Here is a 26,315-nt window from a genome sequence, read left to right on the forward strand (position 1 = left end):
GAATAATTTTGCACATGTGGCTGGAGCCAATGCTGCAGCAGAGCTCAGTGCTGGGCAGGGATGCTTGCAGGCATCCCTGGGCTTCCTGATGGTTCTCGGAGCACCAGGATCAGTCCTTATACTCACTGCCACCCCATCTGCCCCCTGGGTGCTGGCAGAAGGTTAGAATTAAGGGTAAGAAACCTTAATTTTTGAGATTCTTGCTCCCAGCTCAGGCTGCAGTGGATGGGCCATCCCAAGGGGCAGCCTGGCTCCCAGCAAGCCTTTACTTTCACCTTTGGGGAAGCGTGGTGGAGAGAAGCTGAAGCAGGCAGACAGGAGAGAGTGATGCACAGATGGGGTGTGGGCACCCAAAACCCTCCCGGCAAACTCTCTTCTGTGCCTTGAAACACGCTGCTCAGCTTCCCTGCCTGCCTCTAGCTGCAGCAGTGCCTGGAGCAAAGTCAAGGCAGGGTGGCAAGAGCCTGGTAAGCATCCTTTGGGGGGTCACCAGCTCTGTGCACCCTTGAGCTGTGGCACTGACCTGGGAGAAACGCAAATACCAGCATCCCCCTCCCCATTCCTGTGCAAGATGCCCCCCAAGCAGCATCCCTGCCTCCAGTATGCAATGGGACTCCCCCAGAAAACCCAGCCCAGGCACAGTACCTTGGGTCCCGGTACACCGGGGAGGCCGAGGTCACCCACGTCACCCTGGGGAGGAGGAGAAGGAGGGAGAAGAGGGTGTGAAGAAGCTGTCCAGCTCCAGGTAGGAGCACAATGGTGCTCCCTAGCTCAGGAACTGGGACCTGCCAGGGATGTGCCAGGAGCGTTGCCCTGTGGGAAAGCCATCACATGCTCCCAGGGCACGTGGGACAGGGGACACTCACCCGCTCTCCTTTGGGCCCTGGCTGCCCAGCCTCCCCATCTCTTCCTGGAGGACCCTGAGGACCCTGAAAGATCCCAGGAGCTTGTTCCAGCACAGGGAAACCCCTTGGGGCTGGCGGGCACTGAGCCCCCTACCGCTCAGGGTGGCCACAAGGTGGCCCTGAGATGGGTCCCCGTGCCCATTCCATACACCTACCGCTGGCCCCGGGGGTCCAGGGATCCCATCCCTGCCTGGCAGCCCCGGTGGTCCTGGCAGGTCTGTGCGGTTCATCCCGAATCGTCCTGGCTCCCCTGGCAAACCAGGCACGCCAGGTGGCCCTGGGGGACCGGGTGGCCCGCGCGGACCCTGGAAGAGAAAGGGGGGCCATGGCTGAGGGTGTCCCCCCACTCCTGGCCGGCAGGGCAGGCACTCACTCCCACTCACCCGCAGGCTCTCCAGGTCACCGCCAAAGCCAGAGCCCTCCATGTCAATGAAGGTCTGAAGGAGAAGCAGGAGGGTGATGTCAGGCACAGGGGGCTGCCCAGGGGCTGTCAGCAGTATCCCTCACCTCTGGGGCTTGATGGATCCCCCTCAGACCCCTGTGTCCCAAGGGGCACTCACCAGCTTGTCATTCTTGGAGAAGGGTCCTGGTGGTCCTGGGGGGCCAGGTGGTCCAGGGGGTCCCCTTGGCCCCATGCCTGGGTCACCCTGGTACAGACAAGAGAGCACAGTTTGTGGGTGCAGCCAAGCTGACAGTGAGAGGAACAGGAGGCAGCGGCATGTGTCGTGTGCTGCCTCCCAACGCCGGCACTGGCACTCACCTTCTCCCCCTTCAGACCCGGCTCTCCCGGCATCCCGGGGAACCCCTGGGGCCCTATATCACCCTGTGAAGGGGAGCAGGGTGGGGTCAGCAGGTGGCAAGGCAAGGGGGTGGCTGTCCCCCATCACCCTACCATCCCCCCCGCCACTTACAGGTTTGCCGTCCTCGCCAGGATCTCCCTAGGAATGACAGAGAGGAGACAGGTCAGTGTGCAGGTGGGTAGGGTGGGGGGACAGGGGACACCCCAGGGATGGGGGACTCAACTCACGGGCTCGCCATCCCTGCCAGGGGCTCCATCTTTCCCTGGTGGCCCTGGGGGACCAGTGACCTGCTCCACCACTGAACCATCGGTGTGCTGAGAGAGGGTCCCGGGTGGGCCGGGGTCACCTGGTTCCCCTTTTTGGCCCTTAGAGCCAGGGTAGCCAAATCCAGCACTGCCCTGGGGAGGAGAGGCAGATGGGGATGGGTGGCACATCCCTGAGGTGGCAGCCTCAGGCTTTGTCCCAGCTCACCCAGCAATGCTCACCTTGATGCCCAGGTCTCCCTTCTCCCCCTGAGGATCAGAAACAGAGCGGAGCAGGTGTCAAACATGGACATGTCACTGACACCCTCGAGTCCCCAGGGACCGTGCTCTCACTCACCTTTTGGCCCTTGACACTGCTTGTCCCCATGATACCACCAGTCCCTGAGTCCCCTTTCAAGCCACGTTCGCCCTTTTCCCCCTTTTCACCTTTGGGGCCGGTGCCTGTCGGAAAGGAAAAGGGAGCCGGTTGTGCTTGGGGATGGCCACGCCACCACCTCCCCACTTGCGTGCCCCTGGGAAGGGGAAAGCTGCTGGAATTACCTCCCATGGAGACCCGCAGGGTCTCCTCTGCTCTGGTCCTCTCAGCTTGCTGCGGGGACCCCCCACTGCTCCTTGGCCCGCTGCCCCCCGCCACGGGGGGAGAGGTGACAGGGACAGCATCCACCAGCCCTGGGACACCCTGTGCCAACAACGAGGGGACACTGTGGTGCCGTTCACCTCCCAGTGCCTTCCCATAAGGAACAGGTGCCGGGACACCATGAAGCATCCCATCACCTTGACCACAGAGGGCCCTCATCCCACTGAAATTCTGAGGTGCCGCCCTGAGTGCAACACCTGTGGGCAACAACTCACCCCGACCTTCCCTGAGGGTTGGTGTCCACCTTCTGCCCCACTGCCGAAATCACCGGAGAGCTGTGTGGAGCAGGGATGAGAGGTGAGCTGGGGGCATGGTGGGGGGCACTCCCTGAGCCTGCCCCACTCGGGCTGCCAGCGCTCACCTCCGTGTCATCCTCCTCTTCCTCGCACTGGCGCTCTGCCGCCCGCGGGTCCCCTCGCAGCTTCAAATCGGCAATGACCCCCTGGAAGGAAACCATGGATGGATGGGTGACACAGAGAGACACGTCACGAAGCCACTCTGCCATGATGTGACCTGTTGTGCCACTTGGCCACCGTGTCCTCAAGTGGGAGGAGAGGGAGGGATGAGATCCGCTGTCAACAGTGCGAGCAGCTGGATGAGGTCACCACCCAACTGGGGGCATTTGCTTACAAGAGGAATTTATATAATTTTTATTATGTATAAAAATATATTTGTAATACATTATATTTATTATATATCTTTAACTTAATCTACTTATAATGTATTCACATTATAATGTCACAGCTAGCCTGGCTGAACTGCAACTGCCCCGATCCTTGTTTTCTCAAGCCCATTATGTTTCCTTGCCCGGACACGGCACGCTGTGCTTTCAAGCCAGCCCAAATATTATTTTAGGTGAATTGCCCAGAGAAGAGACACCAAGGAGGAATTATCTCCCCTTTCCAAGCTTGCTTCCCACCATGGTCCCTTGGTCCTCCCCACCAGGATCAGAGGGATGGGTGGCATCCCATCCTGGCAACATCCCCAGCAGCACCCCTGTGTCCCACCTCAGCAGCAAGGACCTAAGCTGGGTTCTGGGATGTGCTGGCTGACCCCACTTGCATTGGGAGCTGTGAGGTTTAGGCTGGTACACACACACCCTCCCCAGCTGAGACCAGGATGCTATGGGGGTTTGTATCCTTAGGAAGGGATTTGTTGTGATTTCTTGTATAAACAAGTGGCCTGGATGCACATAGTGCTTGCAAAATCCAAATAAACAGTAAGGAAGTGCAGATTATCCTAGGAAATACAAAATGTGTGCTGCAGGGACGAGGGCCTGCCAGCGGTCCTTGCATGGGGAAGGGAACCCTTGGAAGAAGAGAAACAAGGAGCACAGCTAAAAAGGTCCCTGTAAAAGCACTGCTGGGTGGCTAGCCGGGTCCTGGCCCCTCCCTCTTCCCAGCCCACCTGGTGCCAGGTCTGGCACATGGCTTGTCAAGCCATGCTGGTGGTGTTGGGCAGGGGCTGTGAGGTTGAAACCTGGGGCTTGCCAGAGGCATTGGAAGTAATCCAGTTCCAAGCCCTGAACTGAGGCATTCCCATGAGGGATGGTTATAGGGGCCCTTTTTCTGATTGTTTGCTCCAATAAAGGGGGCAGCAGCACTGTAGATCTTACAGTAAATCCACAGAATCACAGAATCATTCAGGCTGGAAAAGCCCTGCAGGAGCAAGTCCAACCATTCCCCCAGCACCGCCAGGTCCCCCACTAAACCATGTCCCCAAGTGCCACATCCAGCTGCAAACAAACGCTCCTGCCAGACCCCATCTAGGATCCCATTACCCTCTGGGTAAGTGCTGTCCCACAGGCTTCTGCATCACCCGCAGGCTTTGCCCCCCAGGTTCCATGCCACTGACACAAAGGTGACTCTGGAAGGAGCAGAGATGCCAGGACACCCCTCCAGCTGCCTGCCAGCAGCTCATCCTGAGGCTTGACCCAGGGCCAGCTTTTAATCTGCTCGATGCCCTGTTAGTTCCAGATAACGCGAGTCAGGGCTGGACAGCGATGGAAACACCACGAGGCAGTCAGATGCTGCTCCCTTCTCATCCAGCCAAAGCGGTCAGCCTCCTTCCCTCGATGGCCAGCTATTCCCCATGGGAAAACTGGGGGCGGGCGGTGGGATAAGGGGTTTGGCAAGCTTGGGAGCATCACCTGCTAAAAGGTCTGCTCTGCTCCAAGCTGTTGCTTTGCCTTCCATATGGTGCCAAACCGCCTCCAGCTGGGGAGAGGAGCTCCTCCAGGGCCATGACCTGGCCCTCCCAGCATGTTCAAGAGCACAAAAATTGCTCTTCAAGGGCAAAAAGTGGCTCTTCAAGGGATCTGCCTGAATCCCAGTGCACACCAGTCTGTAGCCCTTCAATGATTAACCCCTTCCTGGGGGAGCTTTCCCAGACCAAAGCCATTCAACTGGAAATGTGGCAGCACAGTCAAGATGATGTTTAAGCTCAGAAACATACTTTGCAAAACTTCAAGAGTATTGCTCCCCTCAGCAGAGCCTCTGTTGCTGCGCAAATCCTGCTCAACCCAGGAGAAACCTGAACATTCCTCTCTTCAAGCACTGCAGGGGATTTCCATGTCAGTTGAGTATTTTCCTCACACTTTCCATAAACCTTATCTAGAACATGAGTCCTGCTCAAAGCACGGGCTGAGCTATCACATCCCTCCTCACTCTCCAAAGCCTTCCTGGAGATACCGCTCAGCATCAGCCAACAAAGATATACTCCAGCCCAAGCATTTTTTCCAGCTAAGAGAGATATTTTCCCAGCCAAGGCAGCTCCTCTACCAAAGGAGTTGGGTATTTTCAGCAATAGTGAGATCTGAAGAGGCTCTGTGAGTTTGCTGGGAAAAGCGACGGGCAACGGTGGCTGCTGTAGGGCAACCCCATGTCCTCCTGCCAGCCCACCTTGAGAGCTTTGCCTTGGTGAGCCCCAAGACGATAAAATTAGAGGCATCTCAAGACACCTTTTCCCCCATTTCAGGTGTCCCCTTCCCCAGGGACACACACCGAGTGTGGCCTCTGGTTGTCTTCCAGGCAAAAAGGACAGTTCAACAGGCACAGCTGGTGTTATGTCTCTCGAGGCTTCTTGGAGATGCACCTTGGGGTGACCCAAGGCCTTACCTGGTATTTATCCGGGTCAGCCCCTCCAGCCTGAGCAACAAAGAGCCCGGAGCCATCTTCCAGCTCCATCTCGTCTGGGGAGCGCTCAAACCGGACCCGCTCATGCTCCTCGCAGTCCAAGTAGAGGATGACTTCATCCTCCTCCACGCTGATGGCAAAGCGCGTCCACTGGTTGAGCAAGGTGGGCACAGTGAAGGTGGCTGCCGGATACGAGCTGGGCGAGCCCGGTTCCGTGTAATAGAAGATGATCTGCTGCTTGCCTGCCCGCAGCTCCGAGAGCTTGACGCCCACGTAGATGATGCTCTGCGAGGAGTCCGTGATGGCAAAGAGCACACCGGCCCGGGGGGTAGTGGGCTGGATGTGGAACAGGAGGGAGAAGTCCCGATAGAAAGGGCTTGGCAGGTGGTACCGGGCCACCTGGCCCGTGTTGGCATTGGGACCGAAGACATAGCCAGGGTTGTTGTCAGGGCCATAAATTTTGAGGATCTCCTCCGGTGGCGGGTCTCCGATGAGCTCCAGGAGGCTGACCTCGGCACTCAGGTTCTCTGCAGTAAGAAAGGAAGGGGATGGTCACAACCAGCCATGCAAGGATGGTAACTCAACAAGGTGCCTTGGGAGGACACCCCTGGCCACACCTCCCCCAAATGCAGTTCTTCAGTGGCTCCCTCCGCTCTCCCTCCCCAGGGACCGAGATTTTCCTTCAGGCTGTGGGTTGGCCAATGCAGCAACCTTGAGCTGCTCCCATCAGACCATTCAGATGTGACTCCCAAAATGCCACCCAATCTCTGCAGCTGGCCCTCCAACTGCAGTTGGGACACCATAGCATGGTTTGGGTCGGAAGGGACCTTAAAAATCATCTAATTCCAATTCCCCTGCCATAGGCAGGGACACCTTTCACTAGACCAGGTTGCTCAGAGTTCCCTGGATGGGATAAAACCAAAGGGATCTTGTCCACGTTAGGGGGATGTTCCTGGAGCACCAGGATGCTGAACAACCATGGAGCCCTGAGGAAGTGTGCTGCATCCATACCCGCTCTGGGGTCACAGTGACCCCTCACATCATCCCGGAACAGCATCCTGGGGTCACCCCCGCTAGGAATAAATCAGAACCATCCCCTTGCAACACCCTGGGAACGCGGCTCAAGCCAGCGTGCCCCGTCAGCTTCCCAGATGCTCTCAATTGGCGGTCGCCTCCTTTCCCAACTCCTACTGAGAATTAGAGAATTAGGGAGGTTCTGCTGGAGACAGTCTCTCCTCCCCGATGCAGCTGAACATCTGGTCAGGGTGAGCTGGCCGTCTGTCCGCCAGTTCCCGTTGTTTTGGCAGCAAGCACATCCTCATCGCCCACACACTGGGTGCTGGATTCCTCCTCTCCTATGTCAACTGCTCGGGGTCAGTGCCAGCTCCATGGGAGTGAACATGCCGGGTGCTTTTTAACCTCTCATTTCCTAGGAGTGAGGAAACCCAACCACCCTGGCTCTGAAACAGCTGAGGGATCTGCACTGGAAATGAAACAAATGCTCAGTGCTGATTTTTGGCCCAATCCTGAGCCAGGAGCAGGAGCTGAGGCAACTCAATGTCCCCAACTCCTTTCCTAGTTTTCATGTGAGCGATGGGGGAATTAGACATGTATCCTGGAGTATCCTGGGCTGAACCTAGGAGGATCAGCCAGGAACCTCCACCCAGCTCTAGAACCAGGCATTGTCCTCCAGAGCTCTTAAAAAAAAAAAACATTAAAAAATAAACTAAAAAAAAATAGAAAGAAGGAATCGGTCCAGCCTTGCCCAGCCTGGAAGGAAAACACATCTCTTGGGATGGTGATGAAAACCTGGGTGCCCCTTCCAAAGCCTGAGGGACATGGAGCATTCCCAGTCTGCCCCTGCTGCCGAGCCCCAATGCCAGTGCCACCTCCATGACAGGGACCTAGCAGTGGGGACATTAGAAATGCCCAATTAAAGGTGGGGGCAAATTTTTACTCTGCCAGACCCCAGACCCACTGATCCTCTTCTGAACTCTGAAACTATTTAGCATCCACCCTGCTCCCCCAAGACCCCAGTTCCTCCCAAGCCTGGCATCCCAAAACTGACCTGACTGGGAGAAAACCTCACTCCCGGTCTTCCACCAGTTCTAGCCCCCTCATCTGCCCTCCACTGGGATCAGGCTTCCACACAGGGCATCCCCAGTCTGCTTGGAGGTGAACCTCTGGATCCTGAAGCTCGGCATCCTTTCACTCTCAGATGCGTACAGCCCTACACCAAAAATGATGGGGCGAGCAAGTGGGGCTCCCTCAGACTCAGACTGGCACCCACCCACAAGTCACCCCCTGCTCAGGCCCCCCACAAGCTTGCTCTAATTGCAAATGCCAGGATGCAGGGATAGAGCTTATCTGGTGTTGGAGGAAGCCAAATTCTCAGCAGCTTTAGGGGAAAAGGAAACCAGAGCTTCCTCCCGGGGATCCACATGGGTGTAAGAGCCAGCACTGCAATTCCTGCAGCCAGACAAGTCATTGTGTCCCCTCACCAGGGCTCGGGATGACGGGGGACACGCTGAAAGAGGCTTTTGTTAGCAGTGTAATTTTCAACCACGCTCCCCTTGGAGCTCTGGGAGCCTCCCTCCTCTCCAAACACGCCACTTGCCCCCGAGTCTGGAGTGGGAGCTGGGTGCCAGCACTTCCCAAAGCAAAAGGAGACACACCCTTTCCCTGAGTGACAGCAGGCAGAGGCCGGATGGGGACTGGGGAGCAGAGGAGTAAGTGGAGACCCCTTCAAATGTCTGCTCCCCTCCAAAAGGCAAGTGTCCCTTCTCATCCACCAAACCTTTCAGGCCATGCCTCCCTTTTCCAAAAGAGATCCAGAGCCCAAATATTGCAGTCCATGATCCTTGTGGCAAACGGGCAGCATCTATCATGGAGCGTGGAGAGATGGCAGAAGCTGCAGGTTTGTTTCTGGCAAAGGATGGCTGTGGGGATGTCCCTTGCTGCAGTGATTCTGCCATTGGAAAAGTCCCCAGGATGCTCCAAGCCACCATCCCGCTCCGCCATGACTTTCCTGGCTAGCTTGAGCCAAGGCTGCCAGCGTGGCCCTGCATATCCCATCCCAGCTGAGATGCAGGGGACCTCCAGCATGCAGGAGGATCTCAAGTTATTCCATGGGGTGCACCACAGCCCCCACTCATTGCTGACGCTGCCCATCTGAGACACCATGGCGCAGTCTTGGATGGGCATGCACCTCCCCTCTGAGCATCCCCATGGTCCCACTGCATCCCCCCAGCAAACAGAGACTCTTTGACACTGAGAGGACCATGTGTGGGACCCTTGTCTGCCACTACCGCCTCCTCTCTCCCCCCTACCCCCCCAACGCCCCTCTGGCTCCTCGTTGGCATCTCCCGGCTATCACCCGAGGGCACGGGGCCGGCATGGGAACACAGCCTCTTTCAGAGAATTTGCGGGGGGGGGGGAGCTCCTGCTTTCATCCCAATGTGCATTTCTCCAGGCACCAGCCACCTCCCTCGCACCCCACCTCCCTCTTGTCCCTTCACCCCCTTGCCCCAGAGGCATGTCTGGGTCCCCCCGTTTGACACACAGAAAGGTCACAACCACCAAATGACTAAGCCGGAGGTGAAGTGACCTCTCCTGCTTTTCTGAGCAGGCAGGGATCAAACATTAGCCGTTGGGCGAATCATTAACCCAAAAGTAAAGGGCTGCTCCAGGAGGGGGGAGCGTGCCCGCACGGCCACGGGTCACCTTGAAACCTCCTCACCACCATGGTGCTGCGGTTGGGTGGCCACAGGACAGAGGCCTTTCCCCTGCTCCCGCGGGGAGATGCCAGGTCTCCAAGTGTCCCAATCCCAGGATGGACACCCCAAAGCACTGTGGCACTGGGAAACCAGCCCTGAATGCCAGCATGATGTTCTTGGGGAGCATCTCCTGTCCTGACCACTAGGACACTGTGTTTCACCAGGGGTAATGCTCAGCCTTGTGGAGGGAGTCAAAACCTGCTGGTTCTCTGAAAAAGCCAAGGCTGCATGGAAAGCAGTTTTGGACTCAGTAGCATCCCATGGGGACAAGGCAGCAGCATCCCTCAGCGCCTGGGGGCAGTTTTGGGAGGGGAGACACAACACAAGGATGTCACCCAGCCACGTTACCTGCAGAAGCATTAACAAAGACACAAGAATACCCTTCATCCTCCTCAGGGAGAGCATCGCAAGGCAGAGGCAGGCGCCCGCCAGCCAAGTGAATCCAACACAGGTCTCTGACGGCCTCGCAGAAGCCCTGGCACGGTGGGGGGGTTACGGGGACCGAGGCACTACACCCGGGGAGCAGCAGCAAGCAGAGGAACCACTCCAGGTAGCGATGGCACCGCGATTCAAGCAGCCCCTCCCACTCATGCAAAGCCGCCCGAATTTCCTCCTCGCTGCTGTGGCGGAGGTAATTTGGCAATCGGACATGGCTGGTGCCCAGTACGCTGCAGAAAGGCAGGTGGGTTGGGATGGGCAGGCAGTGGCTGGCAGCTGGCATCAGTCCAGGAAAGAAGGATGGGAGCCCCACGCCATTACTACCGTAGAGCCGCGTAGTGGCAGTTAGTAAATTGAACTCAAGAGGACTGGAGTTATCAGCAAGAGGAGGATTCACACCATTATCCACCCTCTGGTTAGGCAAGGGGGAGCTCTGGCTCCTGTTCGTGCTGGTCAGGGCCAGCCCCCGGTGGCCAGTGCCGTGCCATAGGTTCGGTGATGCTTCACGGTGGTGATGGGGAGGTTGTGCCACGGGGTCCTGGAATGGCACTGCCTGCTTATGGGTGCTGTCACCTGGTGAGAAAGGAAAAGGGGCACTACCTGGCTGGGGACCTCCTGGTCTCTGCAAGGACATCCATGTCTCCATTGCTGTGGGGGTCCCTGTCCCCAGGAGCTCCGAGTTCTCAATGGTCCCTGTTCTCAGGAGCTGTGGGTCCTCAGTGGTCACTGTCCTCAGGAGCTGTGGGTCCTCAGTGTTCCCCAGGAGCTGTGGGTCCTCAGTGGTCACTGCCCTCAGGAGCTGTGGGTCCTCAGTGTTCCCCAGGAGCTGTGGGTCCTCAGTGGTCACTGTCCTCAGGAGCTGTGGGTCCTCAGTGTTCCCCAGGAGCTGTGGGTCCTCAGTGGTCACTGTCCTCAGGAGCTGTGGGTCCTCGGTGTTCCTCATCCCCAGGAGCTCTAGGTCCTCAGTGGTCCCTATCCCCAGGAGCTGCAGATTCTCGGCGGTCCCTGTCCCCAGGAGCTCTAGGTCCTCAGTGGTCCCTGCCCTCAAGAGCTGCAGATCCTTGTTGCTCCCTGCCCCGAGGACCTGCAGGTCCTCAGTGGCCCCTGTTCCCAGGAGCTGTGGGTCCTTTGTATTTCCCATCTCCAAGAGCTGTGGGGACTCAGTGGTACCTAACTCCAAAAGCTGCTGGTCCTTGGTGGTCCCCATCCTCAGGAGTTGCAGGTCCTCAGTCGTCCCTGACCCCAGGAGTTGTGGGGACTTGGTGGTACCCAACCCCAGGAGCTGTGGGTCTTCAGTGGTCCCTGACCCCAGGAGCTGCATGTCCTTGGTGGTCCCCATTCCAGGCAGCTGTGGGTCTTCAGTGGAGCTGCCGAGCACATCCTGCCCAGGGGCAGGTGAGGTGCTGTGAGGAGGAGCGATGCTGGGCTGTGCCATGCTCTCCATCAGCCCTGTGACATTCCTGTCCCACTGCTCTGTGGTTTTGGCTGCGGTCCCCTCACCCGTAGGCGCTGCTGTACCAGGATCTGGCTCCTGCTGCTGTGGGGTGGTGACATTCCTCACCATCTCATCACCCCATGTCCCTGGGGACAGGCTGGGAGCAGGAGCTGCCGCTGAGGGTAGTGGCTCTGAGGCTGGGATTCCCTTGCTGGGTGCTGCTGGGCTTCCAGTGGTCTTCGTGCTGTCCCAAATCCAGTCCAGGAATTGCGTTTCGGAGGAGGAGAAGCAGCTAGCCAGGAGGAGCAGAAACCCCAAGGAAGGTTGGGCCATTGGAAAGGGAAAAGGAGCTCTGTTGCCTCCAAGAGCAAAATGGAGGAAGGAAAGGAGGGAAGAGGCAGGAGTTTTGCCCCAGCCAGACTCCCGGAGCACTCACATCGCTTTCTCCTCCCAAGCTCCAGCACTCGACCTTTCAAACCGGAGCGGAGCAGTGGGAGGAGTGGCCGCGCCGGGCTCGCTAAACCCTCCTCTCCCCAGCGCCAACCTCCCACTCCCGGCACAGCCCCTCCGTGACTCCACCGCCTGGCTGGGGACCCACCTGAGTCCCCCAAAACCTCTGGGAGCCAAGCCAGCCTTCAGACGCACCCTACTAGCTGTTTCAGCAGCTGCTGCCAGCTGTTTAACTCCTTCCTGCCCAGAAAATCCTAAATCCTCTCTCTCTGCTCGGGTGGCTCTGGTTAAATCGACAGCTGTGCCTGGTGGGGTCATGCATGGACGTGGCCCCCACGGATGCCACCAGTTTTGGTGGGACACCCTGCTCCAGGGCTTGGGAAAAGGTTATAACTTCAGAGCAAAACAGAACAAGGAAGGAAAAAAAAAGCCAGAAAACATTTCCAATATTTCCACTGGCTGGAAACACAACAAGTCCCAAAAGTCAAGTGTTTAAAGCCTCTTTCCCATCTCAGTTACAGGGCCAGGACCCCCCAGGTGCCGTCGCAGGACGGCAAAGGGGGGCACTTGCAACCCCCCCACAACAGGCATCACACGCCAGACACGTCTCGAAGCCAGGTCTGAGCAATCATAAGTTTTCCAATCACAAGTTTTCTTGGAGCCCGGGACACAAATCCCTCCAGGCAGCACTGGGACTCTCCCACACCCCAAAAAATTTAATTGTTCTTCACCTCAGCTGAAAAAAATTCCCCCCAAATACACTCATCCAGCCTGTTTTCCCATATCAGCATTGTCCTGCTCTGGTGACAATGCCCCTTGTTCCTGGGGATCACTGAGCCCCTGGTCCCCTGCAGGGACGGAGCACACCCACAGCCCACACTGCCATGGTGACACCGGGCAAGTCACCTTCAAGGCTCAAAAAGTGTCCCTGAGGAGGGATGTTGATGGGGAGGTGACAAATTTGGCTCTCCTTGGCCCCATGACCGGGAAAGTCACAGTCTGCCGCAACACGGTCCTACAGTGTAGAGCTCTCCTGTTGCTCTGGTTTAAAAACATCCAGGAAAATCACCAAAACCAATGTTCAGATGTCCATTTTGCTTTACACAACATTTCCCACACTGCCTTTTAAGCAAAACGGGTGAGATTTCCCCTTAAAATGGGAGCTGGATGCTGTTGCCAACAGCCTGCCCCATGACTGATGCTGTTAGGGGCGCCTGTTGCGGAACAGCCCACCGCTAATCCACACGGAACGCAGTTTTGTCTGTATGTCAGAGTTCCACATGCCCCCCCCCCGAAGCTCCTGTGCTCCCATCAACCTGAAGAGAGAAGCCAGGCATCTGCCAACCCTCCCTGGCGTGTTCGGACAGGACCCTGCTGCGCCCGGCTCTGCCACCCTGGGGCCAGGGCGTGGTGGCACAGCATGGTGTGGGACCCCCCCCTCACCCTTGTGTCCTTGGCACACCCGAGAGGGGTATGAATGGCTACTGCTCCTCTCCCACTTGGTGGGATGGAAAAGCTTGGTGTTCCCACAGGCTCTTCCCAAAACTGTGGGGGGGGGGGGGGATAAGTAGGGTGACAGCCAGCAGCAGGGATGTGATCCAAGCCCCCCAGAGCTGCCTCCTGGAGCCAGTGGGGAGCATCATGCGCCCTGATGAGCTGCCTCATCTCAGCCGGGAGGATTTCGGCAGCAGCACCATGCTGGGGTACCTCAAGCGTGTGCAGACATGATGGCCAGCCAGAAAAATTCCCATTTCTCCCTTTTATTGGGATTAGGCAGCTCATGATAGTGGAGTGGAACAGCAATCCCGTGAGGTGCCCTCGTTAAGTAAATGATCTTCGTTTCACTGCACACCTCCATGCCAGCAGGTCCCAGGGGAGGAGCCAGGGCTGGGGTATCCCAAAATAAGGGACTTGGGATTTCCAAAATGGGCACTTAAGAGGGTGGGTTGGTGCCACAGGTGGCACTAGAGCGTCTGGACCCAGCGCATCCAGCTCCACCACTGACCAAGCAGCCAGGCACTCGGAATGTGCCAGTTGGTGAAATATTTTGGAGAACTATTTCCCCAAGGAGAAGTCATGGCAGCTGGTTTGCAGGGAAAAGAGCAGGGAAAAGCCCTTGTTTTAGCCTCCTCCAGGCTGAAGGCTCCTAAAAAGCACTTTACACACTCCACAGGATGCTGCTGCCAGCACATCATAACCTTGAACTTCTTTAAAAGCAAACTTGGGCCTCATTCTGGTCCCAGTTCCCTCCCAAATAGGCTGGCTGCATCTTCCCAAGGCTGTGCAGCATCTGGTGGTGCAGCACAGTCCATCTGGAAAAGGAGGATTAGGTTGCCCTGAGGCACTGAGGGCTTGGTCCTGTCCCAGGAGAATAGAGAGGGAGAAAAAGAGGGGGGGAAATGGGAAAAGAAAGGAAAATGGTGGGGGGAAAGTGTGGAGAGGGGAGGAAAAAAGAGATTAGGGGAAGTGTGGAAAAAGAGAGTTGGAAGAAGAGAAGGGAAAAATGAGGTGGAGGAGAGAGTTGGGAGAAAGGAGAAAAGAGGAAAAAAAGAGATTGGAGAAGGAAAAAATGAGAGGGGGAAAGGAGAGAGAAAGAAGGGGAGAAAGGAGAAAATAGGAAAAACAAGAGGAGGGGGAAGGGAGGGGAAGAGAGGGGAAAAGAGAGGGAGACAAGGAGAGAGAGGAGAAAAGGGGAAGGGGAAGAGAAATGAAAAAAGAGAGGGAAACAAAAACATAAAGAGAGGAAAAAAGTAGGGAAAGAGAAAAAAGAGACGAGAAAAAAAAGAGGAAAAAAGAACCTGCCATGCAGATTTCAGACCTGCAGCATCCCATCCATGGTTAAAGAACACCGATGATATTCTCTAGGGGCCAAAGTGGGGCCAAGCGAGCAGGTTTCAAGCGACCCCGGCAGCTTGGGGTGGCTCCCTGCAGGATTTTGGGAGTGGACAGGGACCCTGCCCCAGCCCAGCTCAAAAAGTCCCCCCTCCACAGCCCGAGGACTCCCCAGCAAGAGCTGGGTGGGCAGAGATGGACAGATTATAGACAGGCAGATGAACTAGTGGATGGACAGACAGACGGACAGCAGAGGGAGCCTCAGGCCGAGCAGTGCGCAGGAGCGTCCTCGGGACATCCCACTTTGCTGGACCCATCCCGGTGATGCCCCATCCCGGTGGCCATCTTGGCCACCAGCCCAGAGCTCACTGAGGTCTGGGCAGAGAGCGCAGGTGAGGGGTTGTCATCTGCAGCCTCCTTCCTCCCGCTGCTCAAACCTCTGGGGAGGGCCTCACAAACCACGTGGGGACCCCAGGTTCAGATCCTGAGCCCCAAAAGATGAAGTGCAGCTGCAGAAAGAGTTTTAATGCCAAGAGATTGAGCCACAGAGGGTAAGACACCCCCCAGGGAAGGAAACCTTGACACCAGCACAACCTTGACAGCGGTACAGCTAGAAGGAAGGAAGGAAAAACAGAAGGGGAAGGAAAAAGGAAAGAAAGGGAAAGGAAGGGAAAGGAAGGGAAGAAAACTGAGAGTAGCACAGCCAGGATGCTGGAGGTGGGAGCGCTCATGCACTGAGCAGAAAAACTCAGGGACTGTCAGCAGCAGATGGCATCTATAAATCCTAATGACATTTGGGATTTTAATCCATTCTCCATCTAAAAATCCAGACAGCAGTTAAAAGGCCCTCATCGAGACGCATGCCGAGGATGTTGCCACATCCCAAGCCACTGACCTCCCAGCCCTCGGAGAGAGGCAGCAGGACCCAGCCCATGGATGGGCGCTCAGCCAGGGAAACGCGAAGGCAGGGGATAAGGATGCACGGGGCCAAGCAGGCAGGAGTGACAGCACCATCATAGCCCCAGAATTGACACAGGTGCCGGTTTGCCAGGACTTGCCCTCGGGCCAGCATTTCCCCCCACAGCCTCTAGCTGTGCAACACCAGGGAGCCCCCGGGACAGCAGCATTCCTAAACATTTACTCATGGAGAGCCAGAAACATCCTCCCGGCAAATTCCTCGATAAGATAAACCATGAAAATGTCACGACTGCCTGGGGGAGCCATCAAATAACCCCAGGGGGAAAGCACGGTGGCCGTGCCCAGACCTTACCAGGTCCTCCTCCTGCTCCCAAACTGAGCAGAGCTAGATGAGGCACAGCCAGGAGATGCTGCTGTCCCCCTCTGCCCCATCAGCATGAACAGGACAAGGCAGCAGAGAACTGGGGGGATGCCCAGAGATGCCCTGGGGGGAATGGATGGTGGAGAGGGGCCATCAATGTCCAGGCACAGCAGAATCCAAGGGAGGTCTTTAAAGGTGCAAGGAGGTCTTTAAAACACAAGGAGAGCTTGGGGTGACCTGTATCCCCCAGTCCCACCAGTGTCCCTCCCATCCTCCCTCCACAGGGGCCAAGGTCTCTGCTTCCCATCACTTGCCTCCCTCCGGGGGCCAACGACAGCCCCCAGATGGAGATAAGGTTCTAAGGTTTGGGAGGTGAGGGAAGGAATGCGGACCCCCCCCCATCATCATCCTCCTCCACATTAATAAATCACCTTGCAGACTAATTGCTCCTCGGAGGGGGGAAGACTCACCTCCTCACCCCCCACCAAGGTCCTGGCTCAGCCTGGGAGATACTCCGGAGAAGCCCCAAATTTCAATTGCATTCCTGGCATTTTTGCCTCAGCATGAAGCCAAAGGGGCTCCAGTAGCGCCTGGTGACCACCCTCGGGGCAGGCATGGGAGTCTACACTAGTTAATGGAGGGGGGATCAGCTGCTGTCTCCATGAGGGACAGGCAGGACATCTCCATCTCCAGGCCTCCTGGGAATACAGGGAGACCAGTGCACTCAGCATCCTGGCTCGCAGACAGATGCTGTGTGGCAGGACGAGGGGAGATGAGGGATAGGGCAGAGGGTTTATGATCCACGTCAATGCCATCCCTACCTGAAAATCAGAGAAGGACAAGGCACCCAGGTAGCATACATGTCCCTAGAGCTCAAACAAAGCCTTCCAAGCCAATGAGGCCCCTCAGCCTTGCTGATTCTCTCAATTGGATATTAAACCTCCAATGTCACAGAGCAACAGACACTGTCAACAAGTAATCCCGCGCCAACTTTGAAGCCTGCACGACAAAAACTGGGAGTTGCCCATTCCCAGCTGTTTTCCAGGACTTCAGAACTGAAGAAAATACCAACACAGCTTAAAAAACGGAATTCACCAAAGTACAGAAGAGTTACCAAATGACAGCGTACCTCAAGCTACAACAGAGCGGTACAGCATCCATCCTGTGGAACAGCATCCATCCTGCATCTGCCACCAGCCAGGGATGCTGGGTGCCAGCTGGTCCATGCTGCTGCAGGAGGCAACTGCCACAGCTTGTGGATGCTTCACAGAGCCTCAACTTGGATTTACAGCAAGGGAAACCACTCAGCAGGTCATTAACCTCACCCTCAGCACAGCGTGCAGCAAACAAAATCCAAGCTAACATGGTTGCTGAGGGGCCAGGTGGTGAGAAAGGCTATTTTGTTAGGGAATGGACAGGAAAAGGGGGATCCGGGAGGGGGTTTTGGTTTTGGATTTCAGCTCGTCCAACCAGCCTGGGTCTTGTCAGTGCTGCCCTCCTGCAGCGCAGGCGACTTTGTTTAGCTTGGAGCCTCTGGAAGCCCCCGGCTGTGCTCGTAATAAGACTCCGTGTCTGCTCCATGGTCCTTCCACATCTTTGCACTCCTCAGACAATAGTTTGCCTGTGCTGCTGACTTTGTCAGCATTTCTAAAGTGTTGGCTCCTTCCAAAGTTTCCTCTGCGCCAGGCAAACGAGTTTGGCCATCCTGCTTTGTCGTCACATCCCATTGCATCCCATCCCAGGGCTGTCTGTGGGGCACTGCATTTCACACCAGACCTTTTGATCCCCCAAACTGGGGTTCAAGGGGGTGAGATGCCCAGCAGGCCCTTTAGGGGTGGATGCTGGGGTCATTAGCAGCCTGGATGAGGGGCCACTTAAACAGAGAAAGCCTCACCCAGCCCTTGAACTCCCCAGCATGTCCCAACATTAACGGGAAAAATAAATCAGTTGAACACCTGGGAATTAAGATGAGCGATGACAACCTAATGTCAGCCAAGGCTGTAATCCCCCTCTCCCTATCATGTCTCCATGGACAGAGCAAGTATTTAAGCAGGAAAATTTAGATCTTTTGAGGAATTCCATGCACCACTGGAGATGGATACTAAACGGGTCAAACAGGTTGGTGATACTTTGCTGCTCCATGCAAGTGCTGGGGAAAGCCAACAGGACCTGGATGATGCCAGAAAACACATCATCCCTTTCCAACCACCAACCAGAGCCATCATTTGACCAAATTTTTCCCTTTTTTTACAAGTCACTCGGTCTTAAAGCAAAATACAACATCAGTAAATAGCTCTAATGCACTGGAGTTCACCATCTATAAGATGACAGATGTCAAGAACAAGGAGGGGTGTAAATTGGGCTCCTGCTTGCATAAAGAAGGAGATTCCAGAACAGGTTTGCCCCCTCCTGAGCGAAGGGATGATGCCACAGTCAGGCACCATCCCAGGCATCAGCATCCCAAAGCAAAGCTGGCCAGCCCACAGGCACAATGCCACGGGCCAAGGACATGCATGCGGAACAGCGCCACAGAGATGGATCCCCATAAGCTGTTTTCTGGGATGATAAGGGTTAAAAAAAAAAACCCAAACCACACAGAAAAGCCCAGCAGGAATGCCTGAAGGGGAGGATTAGAGAGAATAGGGCCATTTCTCAGCAAAGACTATGGCAACATAAATAGAAAAGTAACATTACGCTCAAGACAGGGGCCCTTTCCCTTTGCTCCTGCCCTACAATGCCACTATTGTTTTGCTGACAACTGGTAATTATCCCAAGCTGCACACACTGGTATTCCCACCCTTTAACCGGGAGGGATTTTGCTGCCACCCGACCCTCTGACACCAGCAAAAATTCACATACCAGAGGGTTCAAAGGGGGGGCAGGCTGGAAAGGCTGGGTGAGCCTCACTCGGCATCATTCACAGGATCCCAGAGTGGTTGGGCTTGGAAGAGACCTCTGGGGATCATCAAATACAACATTCCCCCCCACTAAAGCAGGTTCACCTAGAGCAAGTTGCACAGGACCATGTCCAAATGGGTTTTGAGTCTCTTCAGAGAGGGAGACCTTAGAGCCCCTTCCAGTGCCCAAAGTGGCTCCAAGAGAGCTGGAGAGGGACTTTGGACAAGGGCCTGCAGTGCCTGGACAAGGTGGAATGGCTTCCCACTGCCAGAGGGCAGGGTTAGACAGGATATTGGCAAGACGTTCTTCCCTGTGAGGGTAGTGAGGCCCTGGTACAGGGTGCTCAGAGAAGCTGTGGCTGCCCCATCCCTGGAAGTGTCCAAGGCCAGGTTGGACAGGGCTTGGAGCAACCTGGGCTACTGGAAAGTGTCCCTGCCTACGGCAGAGGGTGGAACGAGACAGGCTTTAAGGTGCCTCCCAACCCAAACCATTCTGTGATTCAACGATCTGGTGTGATTTGGGATGGTTTTGTTCCTGATGACCACAACTGGAGTTCAAGGTGCCCCAAAAAGCAGGGGGGTCTTTCCCCCCATCCCCAGTGAGGTGACACCCATCACCATCCCAGATGAAAAAATATTCACCTCTTAAATATCCAAGTCCAAGCAGTGAATCCTTTCTGGAAAAAGAAAATAAAAAATCCTAGAGGCAGGGTTTTCTTTCCTTCCTTAAAAGCTCTGGGGACCCTGAACCCCCAGGATGAAACCCTGCAGGCAGCTGCTGTCCTACTGCAAGAAGATGGGGAAGAGTCAAATCCATCATTTCTTATTTATGGGATAGAGGAGTCACAATCCCAACATTCCCTGCCTAACAGGAGGCCAGCCTGGTGCCGGCCCCAGCTCAGATAACGTGATAAAAAACCCTGGAAATGCCTCAAGATTGATTAAAACATTCCCATGGTCAAAATGTAAATGCTTTTTTGCCTTTGCAGGCTGGTGCATGACCCAGAAAGCCCAGAGGAATGGCAAAAAGTGCCTTTTTTTTTTTCCTGCCACAGGCTGCAGCAGCACAGCCAAGGTTAGAGCAAGGCAGAGGACACACACAGCTGACAAAGGACCCAGCTATGAGCACCACAAGTAGCTGCCCTGGGTTTTTTTTTTTTGTATTTTATTTTCTCCTGCATTTTAATTACATGATAGCAGAAGCTTCTTCCTAACAGAAAAGCTGGAAACCAGTTTTTCCTGCAGCAAAGCCAATTCCACAAATGCTAGCAGTGACCTGTGAAGATGAAAAAAAAAAAAGCCCCATAAATCAGCAGAGCAACATCTTCCCTTCCTTGCAGCGTCACCCGCCTATTTCACTGGGCTGGGATGTTATTTATTGTTGTTTTAAGCACCCAAGAGAAAAGAAAACGCTCCTAAAACCCCACTTAACCCATCCCAGCTGCAGGGAAAAAAAATCCCACATAGGCAGGAGCTATGCTACGGGACTCCGGGCAAGCTTCAGCCTGTCTCCACAGCTCCCAACTGGGATTTGAGGGAATGAAACCCCCCATTCTCCCAACCCCGGAGCCTAATTAAAGCATGTGGCCGCTTGCAGGGTGGAAAGCCAGAGCACCAAGGCTCCAGTGCCTCCAGAGTGAACCCTACCACTGGACCAGCACCATGCCTTGAAGGATGCTGGAGCCTGGATGAGCTTCTGGGGTTGTATTGGGAACCAGCCAGTTCCAGCTCCTCTCCATCAGAGGGGCAAAGTTTAAACCCAGATTTTGCTCTTCAAACCACTTTTGGTTTCTTTGCACCTCACATTCGGGGATATCAGAGCTCAGCAGGATGGGGGGAATAACAAGGATGGGACGAAAGTTTGCATGAATCGTGGGAGAAACGCTGGCTGGCCACTACGCAAGGAAAAGAGGGCAGGAGAAAGCCCGGAAAGGGGCCACTGGGAAAGCAGAGGAAAGGCTTAAAAAGATTAAAACAGGACAATGTTATCAGGCAGCTACCCCATGGCCCTGTGCCATGGATGCAGGGGGCTCTGACTGCCGGCTCCGGATGCACGGCACCCACTGAAGAAACACCCATCAGATGTCTGAGTGCTGAACTCTGGCACCAGCTGCACCTCTGAACCCAGACACGGGCGGTGAAGCACCACCAGTAACACCTGGGAGCAAACTGGGGTCAATCAAGAGATCGAGCAGCAACTGTCAGACACAAAGATTAAATAGTAAAACAAAGGAAATGGGAAATATTTTTGCTCCCAACCAAAGCAGACAGGTTTTCACTGGTGTTCCTGCCACTGCAGTTCACCCTGAGGCCAGAGGGATGCCAGGGGTTAACAGCTATCCCTGCACAGTGATTGTGCCAGCCGGAGTGGTGGGATGTCTTGGGAGACCTGAGCATTGGGATGCAGGGGATGTTCTGGGAGACCCATTTCCACCACGAGAGTCAGATTTACAGTGATACAGGCTGTCCCAAGGTCCTGGTGTGGTCGCGGTGAAGCTGGTGCATCCAGGTGGGCTGGGCCTGGCCGTGGAGCACCCCACCCCAGTGTGATCCCCACCCCAGGCCTGGAGTCCATCTTGGGGCAGAGATGCTTCACCACCAGCCCACCCATCCCTGGGATGGATGCAGACAAGGTAAAACATCCATCAGCCTGTTTTATCACCCGTATCCTAAATTTCCCTGCCGCTTGACTGACGTTAACCACCAGGAGCTGCTGGCCCAGCCTGGGGCAGGCGCAGGGAGCGGGACCAGGAGCCCGGCCCACCTCTCCCTGATGCCTGGCCATGCGGAGCGACACACATCCGGACCACCGGCCTGGGATGGAGCGGGATCCAGCCAATGTCCGCTTTACACCACAGCGTTAATCCTGTTGCTAGGACACCCACGGGCGAAGAAATACAACACTTGTCGGATTAGCGTCTAGACGAGCTGACCTTTCCCTCCGCTGGTGAGGTGGGACCGCACAAAAATCAGGCCCCCGTTGGCTAAAAGGAGGGGTTCTGTTTTCTGTTGTTGTTTTGGTGTTTGTTTTTTTTTTCCCAAGATGGGAGCCAAGGAGGGAGGGACATCACTGTCACTGAAAGAGTCATTTCACTACCTGCTGCCAGAGAGGGATGTGCAGGAGACCAACCTGGGGCTTGCAACCTGCTGCCAAGCCTGGGCTTTGCCCAGCAACTCCGCTGACAAAAGAGCCTTTCATGAGAAGGGGCGATGTCAACTCTGCAATTAGCAGGGGAAAAGAAAAAAGAGCCGAAAGAAGATTATTACCTCCAGCAGTTGCCTCTGGGGGCCCCTCTCCAATGGTTTCCTTAACTCTTTCAGCTGAGCCCAAGGAGAAGGTGGGAAAGGAGCCACCAACATCAGCAGTGGCTGGCTGGATCCAGGGTGGCACCTCAGCCTCGCAGGATGCCATGAGGAGGCCCATTCCCTTGGGTGTCCTGGGACCCAGAGGGAACCAGGACCACCACCCTGTTGCATCCCAGCTGGGAGGGAACCATGATATCTCCATCCAGCCCAGCGCCATGAGAGTCCCGGCAGGATCATACGCTGACCTCAGCAACCACATCCTCGCTCAAGCCATCGTGACAGAGAGCCCAGCCCAGCTCAGCCCAGCCCCCTGGGTCTCACACAGGATGGGGGATGCCAGGACTCCCCCACACCCTCCACCTTCATGGCCTGACATCTCCACCTCCCCACCAAAAAGATGCAATCACCTGTTAAAATAAAAACCCACATGCTTTTATCAGATGGTGTCCTGGTTACCCCTCCAGGCATCTTGTCCCCCAAGGAAATCCAGGAAAAGGTCACCTGAGTGAGAGCGGCTCGCCCTGACGGTGCCACTATCCCCTATCCCAAGTCATCCCAGCAAAAAGCAATCTGGAGAGCAAATCCCTGACCTGGCCTCCAGCCTCCAGAGCCTTTGATATGCAAGAGACCAGCCTGAGCACAGGGTAGAAACAGGTAGGGACAGCTCACCTGTCTGCCAGGAGATGCTCTGTGAGCACTGCTTTCCAGGCTTCCCGGTGAAGTGGCACTGAGGTACCTGTTCCTGAGGAGCCAGACAAGGTTTCCCCACATCCCAAAGATGCCCCTGAGGGCTGGAGCACTGTGCTTCTCTCCATGCAGAGATTTAACAGCAAGCTCCAGGTACAGAGGTCCCCCGAGCAGCTGCAGAAGTAACAACTGGTTAATCGAATCCTGCATGAAGTCTGAGCTATCTGGTCCAGTGGAAGGTGTCCTTCCCATGATAGGGGGTTGGAATGAGATGAGCTTTGAGGTCCCTTCCAACTCAAACAATTTTATGAATCCAACAGTAAAAGCCAAAAATCACATGCGTGTTGCTGCCACACGCCTCTCTCCATCCACAATGCCAGTGGCTTGGACTTTCTCCCACTCCTCGATATTCACGGGGATTTCACTGAAATCATTGCAGGTTTCTTCTCCACCACCTCCCACGCATCAGAGCGCCCCTGAGTCCCAGCTCTCAGCAGGACAGGGCACATCAAACCCTTCTGCTGTCTGGGGAGATGCCAGCACCAGCAGGAGGGTACCACAAGGAGTTCTAGAACTCTGTGTCCCCCACAGGTCCTGGGTCTGGGCAAGCCCATTCCCTTGAAGGGACAGTAACTATTGCCACCCTATCCTGGGAAGGGTTTTAGGAGTGGGGCAGAGGTCCTAGGGTGTTTCCCCAGGAGGGAGCAGGGAGATGACCCCATGCTGGGGTTTGGCGAGGACCCTCGGGAGTGATGGCCCCCCCCAGACCAGGCTAACCGAGAGTGTTCATCACCAAGTGAGTCCAGGATCTCTATCCACACCCAGCAGGAGCTGAGAGTTCCCCAGGATAGGGGTCCTGGCCCCTCTGGAAAGCATTTTGGGACCACAGGGGAAGGACTAAGCTGCAAAGGTGCCTTCCTACCATGCCACAAGGGAGCACCGCCAGCTTATCTGGGGTTATCAAAAAGGTGCTGTTTATCCAAAAGTCAACAATCTCCAACTCAATTAAGTTACAGACTAACAAAGTGGGTGGGAAAGAATAAATTTGTTTGATTATAGTGTTTCCCAGAGGGAAGGCAGGTGGCTAACTTAGGAATTATAAACTCAGAGATAGCTTCAAGAGCCATTGGGCTGTCGGAGATTTATGCCAGTGGGAAGAGCATGGATGATGATGCTGGATTCCAGTGCCCTGGCTTCTATTCCCACCCCAGGCTGTTCGAGTAGCCTCCCACAACCTGGGGACAGGGTCAGAGGAACAGCCAGATCTTCCAGTCCCTGGGGAGGAGGAAACCAGCAGATTGAGTTTGGGAATAAAATAAAAGTACAATAAAATCCATTAATGACCAATTTCCATCTTAGAAAAGGCGATGCCAAAAAAAAGCAATAAAAATTCCAAAAAGCAACCTTTTTAAGTGGAAACTAGCAGAAACGGGATGTTCCGGACCAGATGTTGCTTGCTGAGAAAGCCCCCAGCGCAGGGAATGCTCCTGCCAAACAGCACTGCCGGCCAAAGCCAGGAGCACAGCAAGTCTCTGGAGCCTTGTCCTTGGAGCAGGCCCATCCAACAGCCCTGTGGGGTGCTGGTATCCTGCTCCTCTCCCAGCACTTTTTTAGGATGTTCCCACCTTTGAGTTGATGGGAACCACTCCTTCACCCCCGACGGGTTTATTAACCACACTCATAGTTCAAGGACTCCAAATCCATATTAAGGCAATGCCGGAGCCCTCATTAGCTGTACACATTTCCAAACCATTTTCTAACCCCGTTCAGCGCCTTGTGTTTCAATTATATATTTGGCAACAAGCTCTCCAGATTAATCAAGTTTGATACTAAAAGCCAAAAAGCCACACACGTGCTGCTACCACATTCCTTTCTCCATCCACGAAGTTGGGGACTTGCTCCCACTCCCCAGTATTTAAGTAGATTTTGTACCAGCTGAAATAACTGCAAGTTTCTTCTGCACCACCTTCCTCCCGTGAGTGTCTCCCCTGAGCCCCAGCTCTCAGCAGGTCAGGGCAGATCCTCCCGAGGGCGGCAGCAGCAGCACTTCTCCACACACATCAGTACCCAAGGGATGAGGAATGTGGCTGGAGGACAGGAAAGTCAGTGAGGGCATCCCACAGCTAGCAGAGAAGAGTCCAACCAATGGATGGGGTGAGGTGGAGCCCATCTGTTGCAGAAGATCACAGACTGGTTTGGGCTGAAAAGGGACCTTAAAACCCATCTCATTCCACCCCCTGCCATGAGGAGGGACACCTTCCACTAGCCCAGGTTGCTCCAAGTCCCATCCAACCTGGCTTTGGACACTTCCAGGGACGAGGCAGTCACAGATTCTCTGGGCAACCTGTGCCAGTGTCACATCCCCCCCCCAGAGAAGAATTTTTTCCTCATATATGCTGCCTCCAGGCTGCACACGCAGTCAGAGAAATGCACAGGACACTCTTGGAAAGGATTCCTCTCCAATGCTTTCCCAAATGTCATCAGATACACCAGAAGATCATTAAAATGTTTTATTAATCCCATACCTCTGGGCTGCTGATATACATCGATACTTAATCCCAGATGTCTCCTTCAGTGCTTTGAACTCTCCACTGAAATGCCAGAATTAATTCTTTTCCTGGTAAACTATCACACTTTGGAAGAGACACAGCGCACTTGCTGGGATTGTTATTCCAGGGCTTAGAGCATCATCTCTAACACTCACCATGGCCCAGAGCAGTGCAGGAGAGAAGCTGGTGTCTCTGTCACAGAATGGTTCAAGTTGGAAGGGACCTTAAACCTCATTGTGTTCCACTCCCCTGCCACGGTCAGGGACACCTTCCACTATCCCAGGTTGCTCCAAACCCCATCCAACCTGGCCTTGCACACTTCTAGGGATGGGGCAGCTTCTAGGGATGGGTCACAGCTTCTCTGGGCAACCTATGCCAGGGCCTCACCACACTCACAGGGAAGAATTCCTTCCTAATATCCCATTTAACCCTCCTCCCTTCAGTGTGAAGTTATTCTCCCTTGTCCTGTCACTCCAGGCCCATGTAAAATGTCCCTCTCCCTCCTTTTTATAAGATGCAGCCTTGGCTCAGTCCTCACCCCCTGCTCCACATGCTCCTGCCTCCTTAAAAAGAAGCAGTGACATCCCCCCACTAGACCAGAGCCTGTTTCCCAGCAGCACATTTATCTGGTCAGGGATTTTTTAAGCCACGCGATGACGTCCGAAGCAGGATTGCAAAATGTTTTCTCCAAGGGCTTGGATTTGCTATTTAACAGCACCCAAATTGTGTCGCCATAAACACTGGAAGAAGAGGTTAGTCCAGCTGCAGGCCAAAATAAATAGGGAGCAATGTCATCAAGAGTCTGCTATTCAGAGCTAAAAAACCCCACTTCTCCAGAACCTGGGAGTGTATGGGCAGGATTTTCCACGGGCCACAGGGAAAAGCAGCTCAGCTCTCCATCCCTTTACGGACATGCACCTGTGAGGA

At 55.1% G+C, this 26,315-nt stretch overlaps 1 protein-coding gene across 3 annotated transcripts in view; it reads right to left on the reverse strand.

Annotated features, from left to right (window-relative positions):
- Positions 1 to 26,315, reverse strand: part of COL18A1 (collagen type XVIII alpha 1 chain) — a 38,128-nt gene that overhangs the window by 7,752 nt on the left and 4,061 nt on the right. The window contains exons 1-15 of one of the 3 annotated variants that reach the window (XM_064660307.1): positions 9,864 to 11,866; positions 5,722 to 6,266; positions 2,967 to 3,047; positions 2,821 to 2,880; positions 2,509 to 2,647; positions 2,306 to 2,409; positions 2,191 to 2,217; positions 1,933 to 2,103; positions 1,817 to 1,843; positions 1,666 to 1,728; positions 1,466 to 1,552; positions 1,289 to 1,342; positions 1,061 to 1,210; positions 867 to 929; positions 646 to 690 (exon numbers count right to left, since the gene is read on the reverse strand). In XM_064660307.1, the coding sequence (XP_064516377.1) occupies positions 646 to 690; positions 867 to 929; positions 1,061 to 1,210; positions 1,289 to 1,342; positions 1,466 to 1,552; positions 1,666 to 1,728; positions 1,817 to 1,843; positions 1,933 to 2,103; positions 2,191 to 2,217; positions 2,306 to 2,409; positions 2,509 to 2,647; positions 2,821 to 2,880; positions 2,967 to 3,047; positions 5,722 to 6,266; positions 9,864 to 11,721 (3,474 nt within the window). In that variant the 5' untranslated portion in view covers positions 11,722 to 11,866. Of the gene's footprint in view, positions 1 to 645; positions 691 to 866; positions 930 to 1,060; positions 1,211 to 1,288; positions 1,343 to 1,465; positions 1,553 to 1,665; positions 1,729 to 1,816; positions 1,844 to 1,932; positions 2,104 to 2,190; positions 2,218 to 2,305; positions 2,410 to 2,508; positions 2,648 to 2,820; positions 2,881 to 2,966; positions 3,048 to 5,721; positions 6,267 to 9,863; positions 11,867 to 26,315 lie in introns of those variants that run through there. The other 2 variants (XM_064660308.1, XM_064660309.1) reach the window with 2 other exon arrangements.

The sequence above is a fragment of the Pseudopipra pipra genome, chromosome 7 (assembly GCF_036250125.1).
Source record: "Pseudopipra pipra isolate bDixPip1 chromosome 7, bDixPip1.hap1, whole genome shotgun sequence".
In the NCBI taxonomy this organism is placed as follows: Eukaryota; Metazoa; Chordata; class Aves; order Passeriformes; family Pipridae; genus Pseudopipra; species Pseudopipra pipra.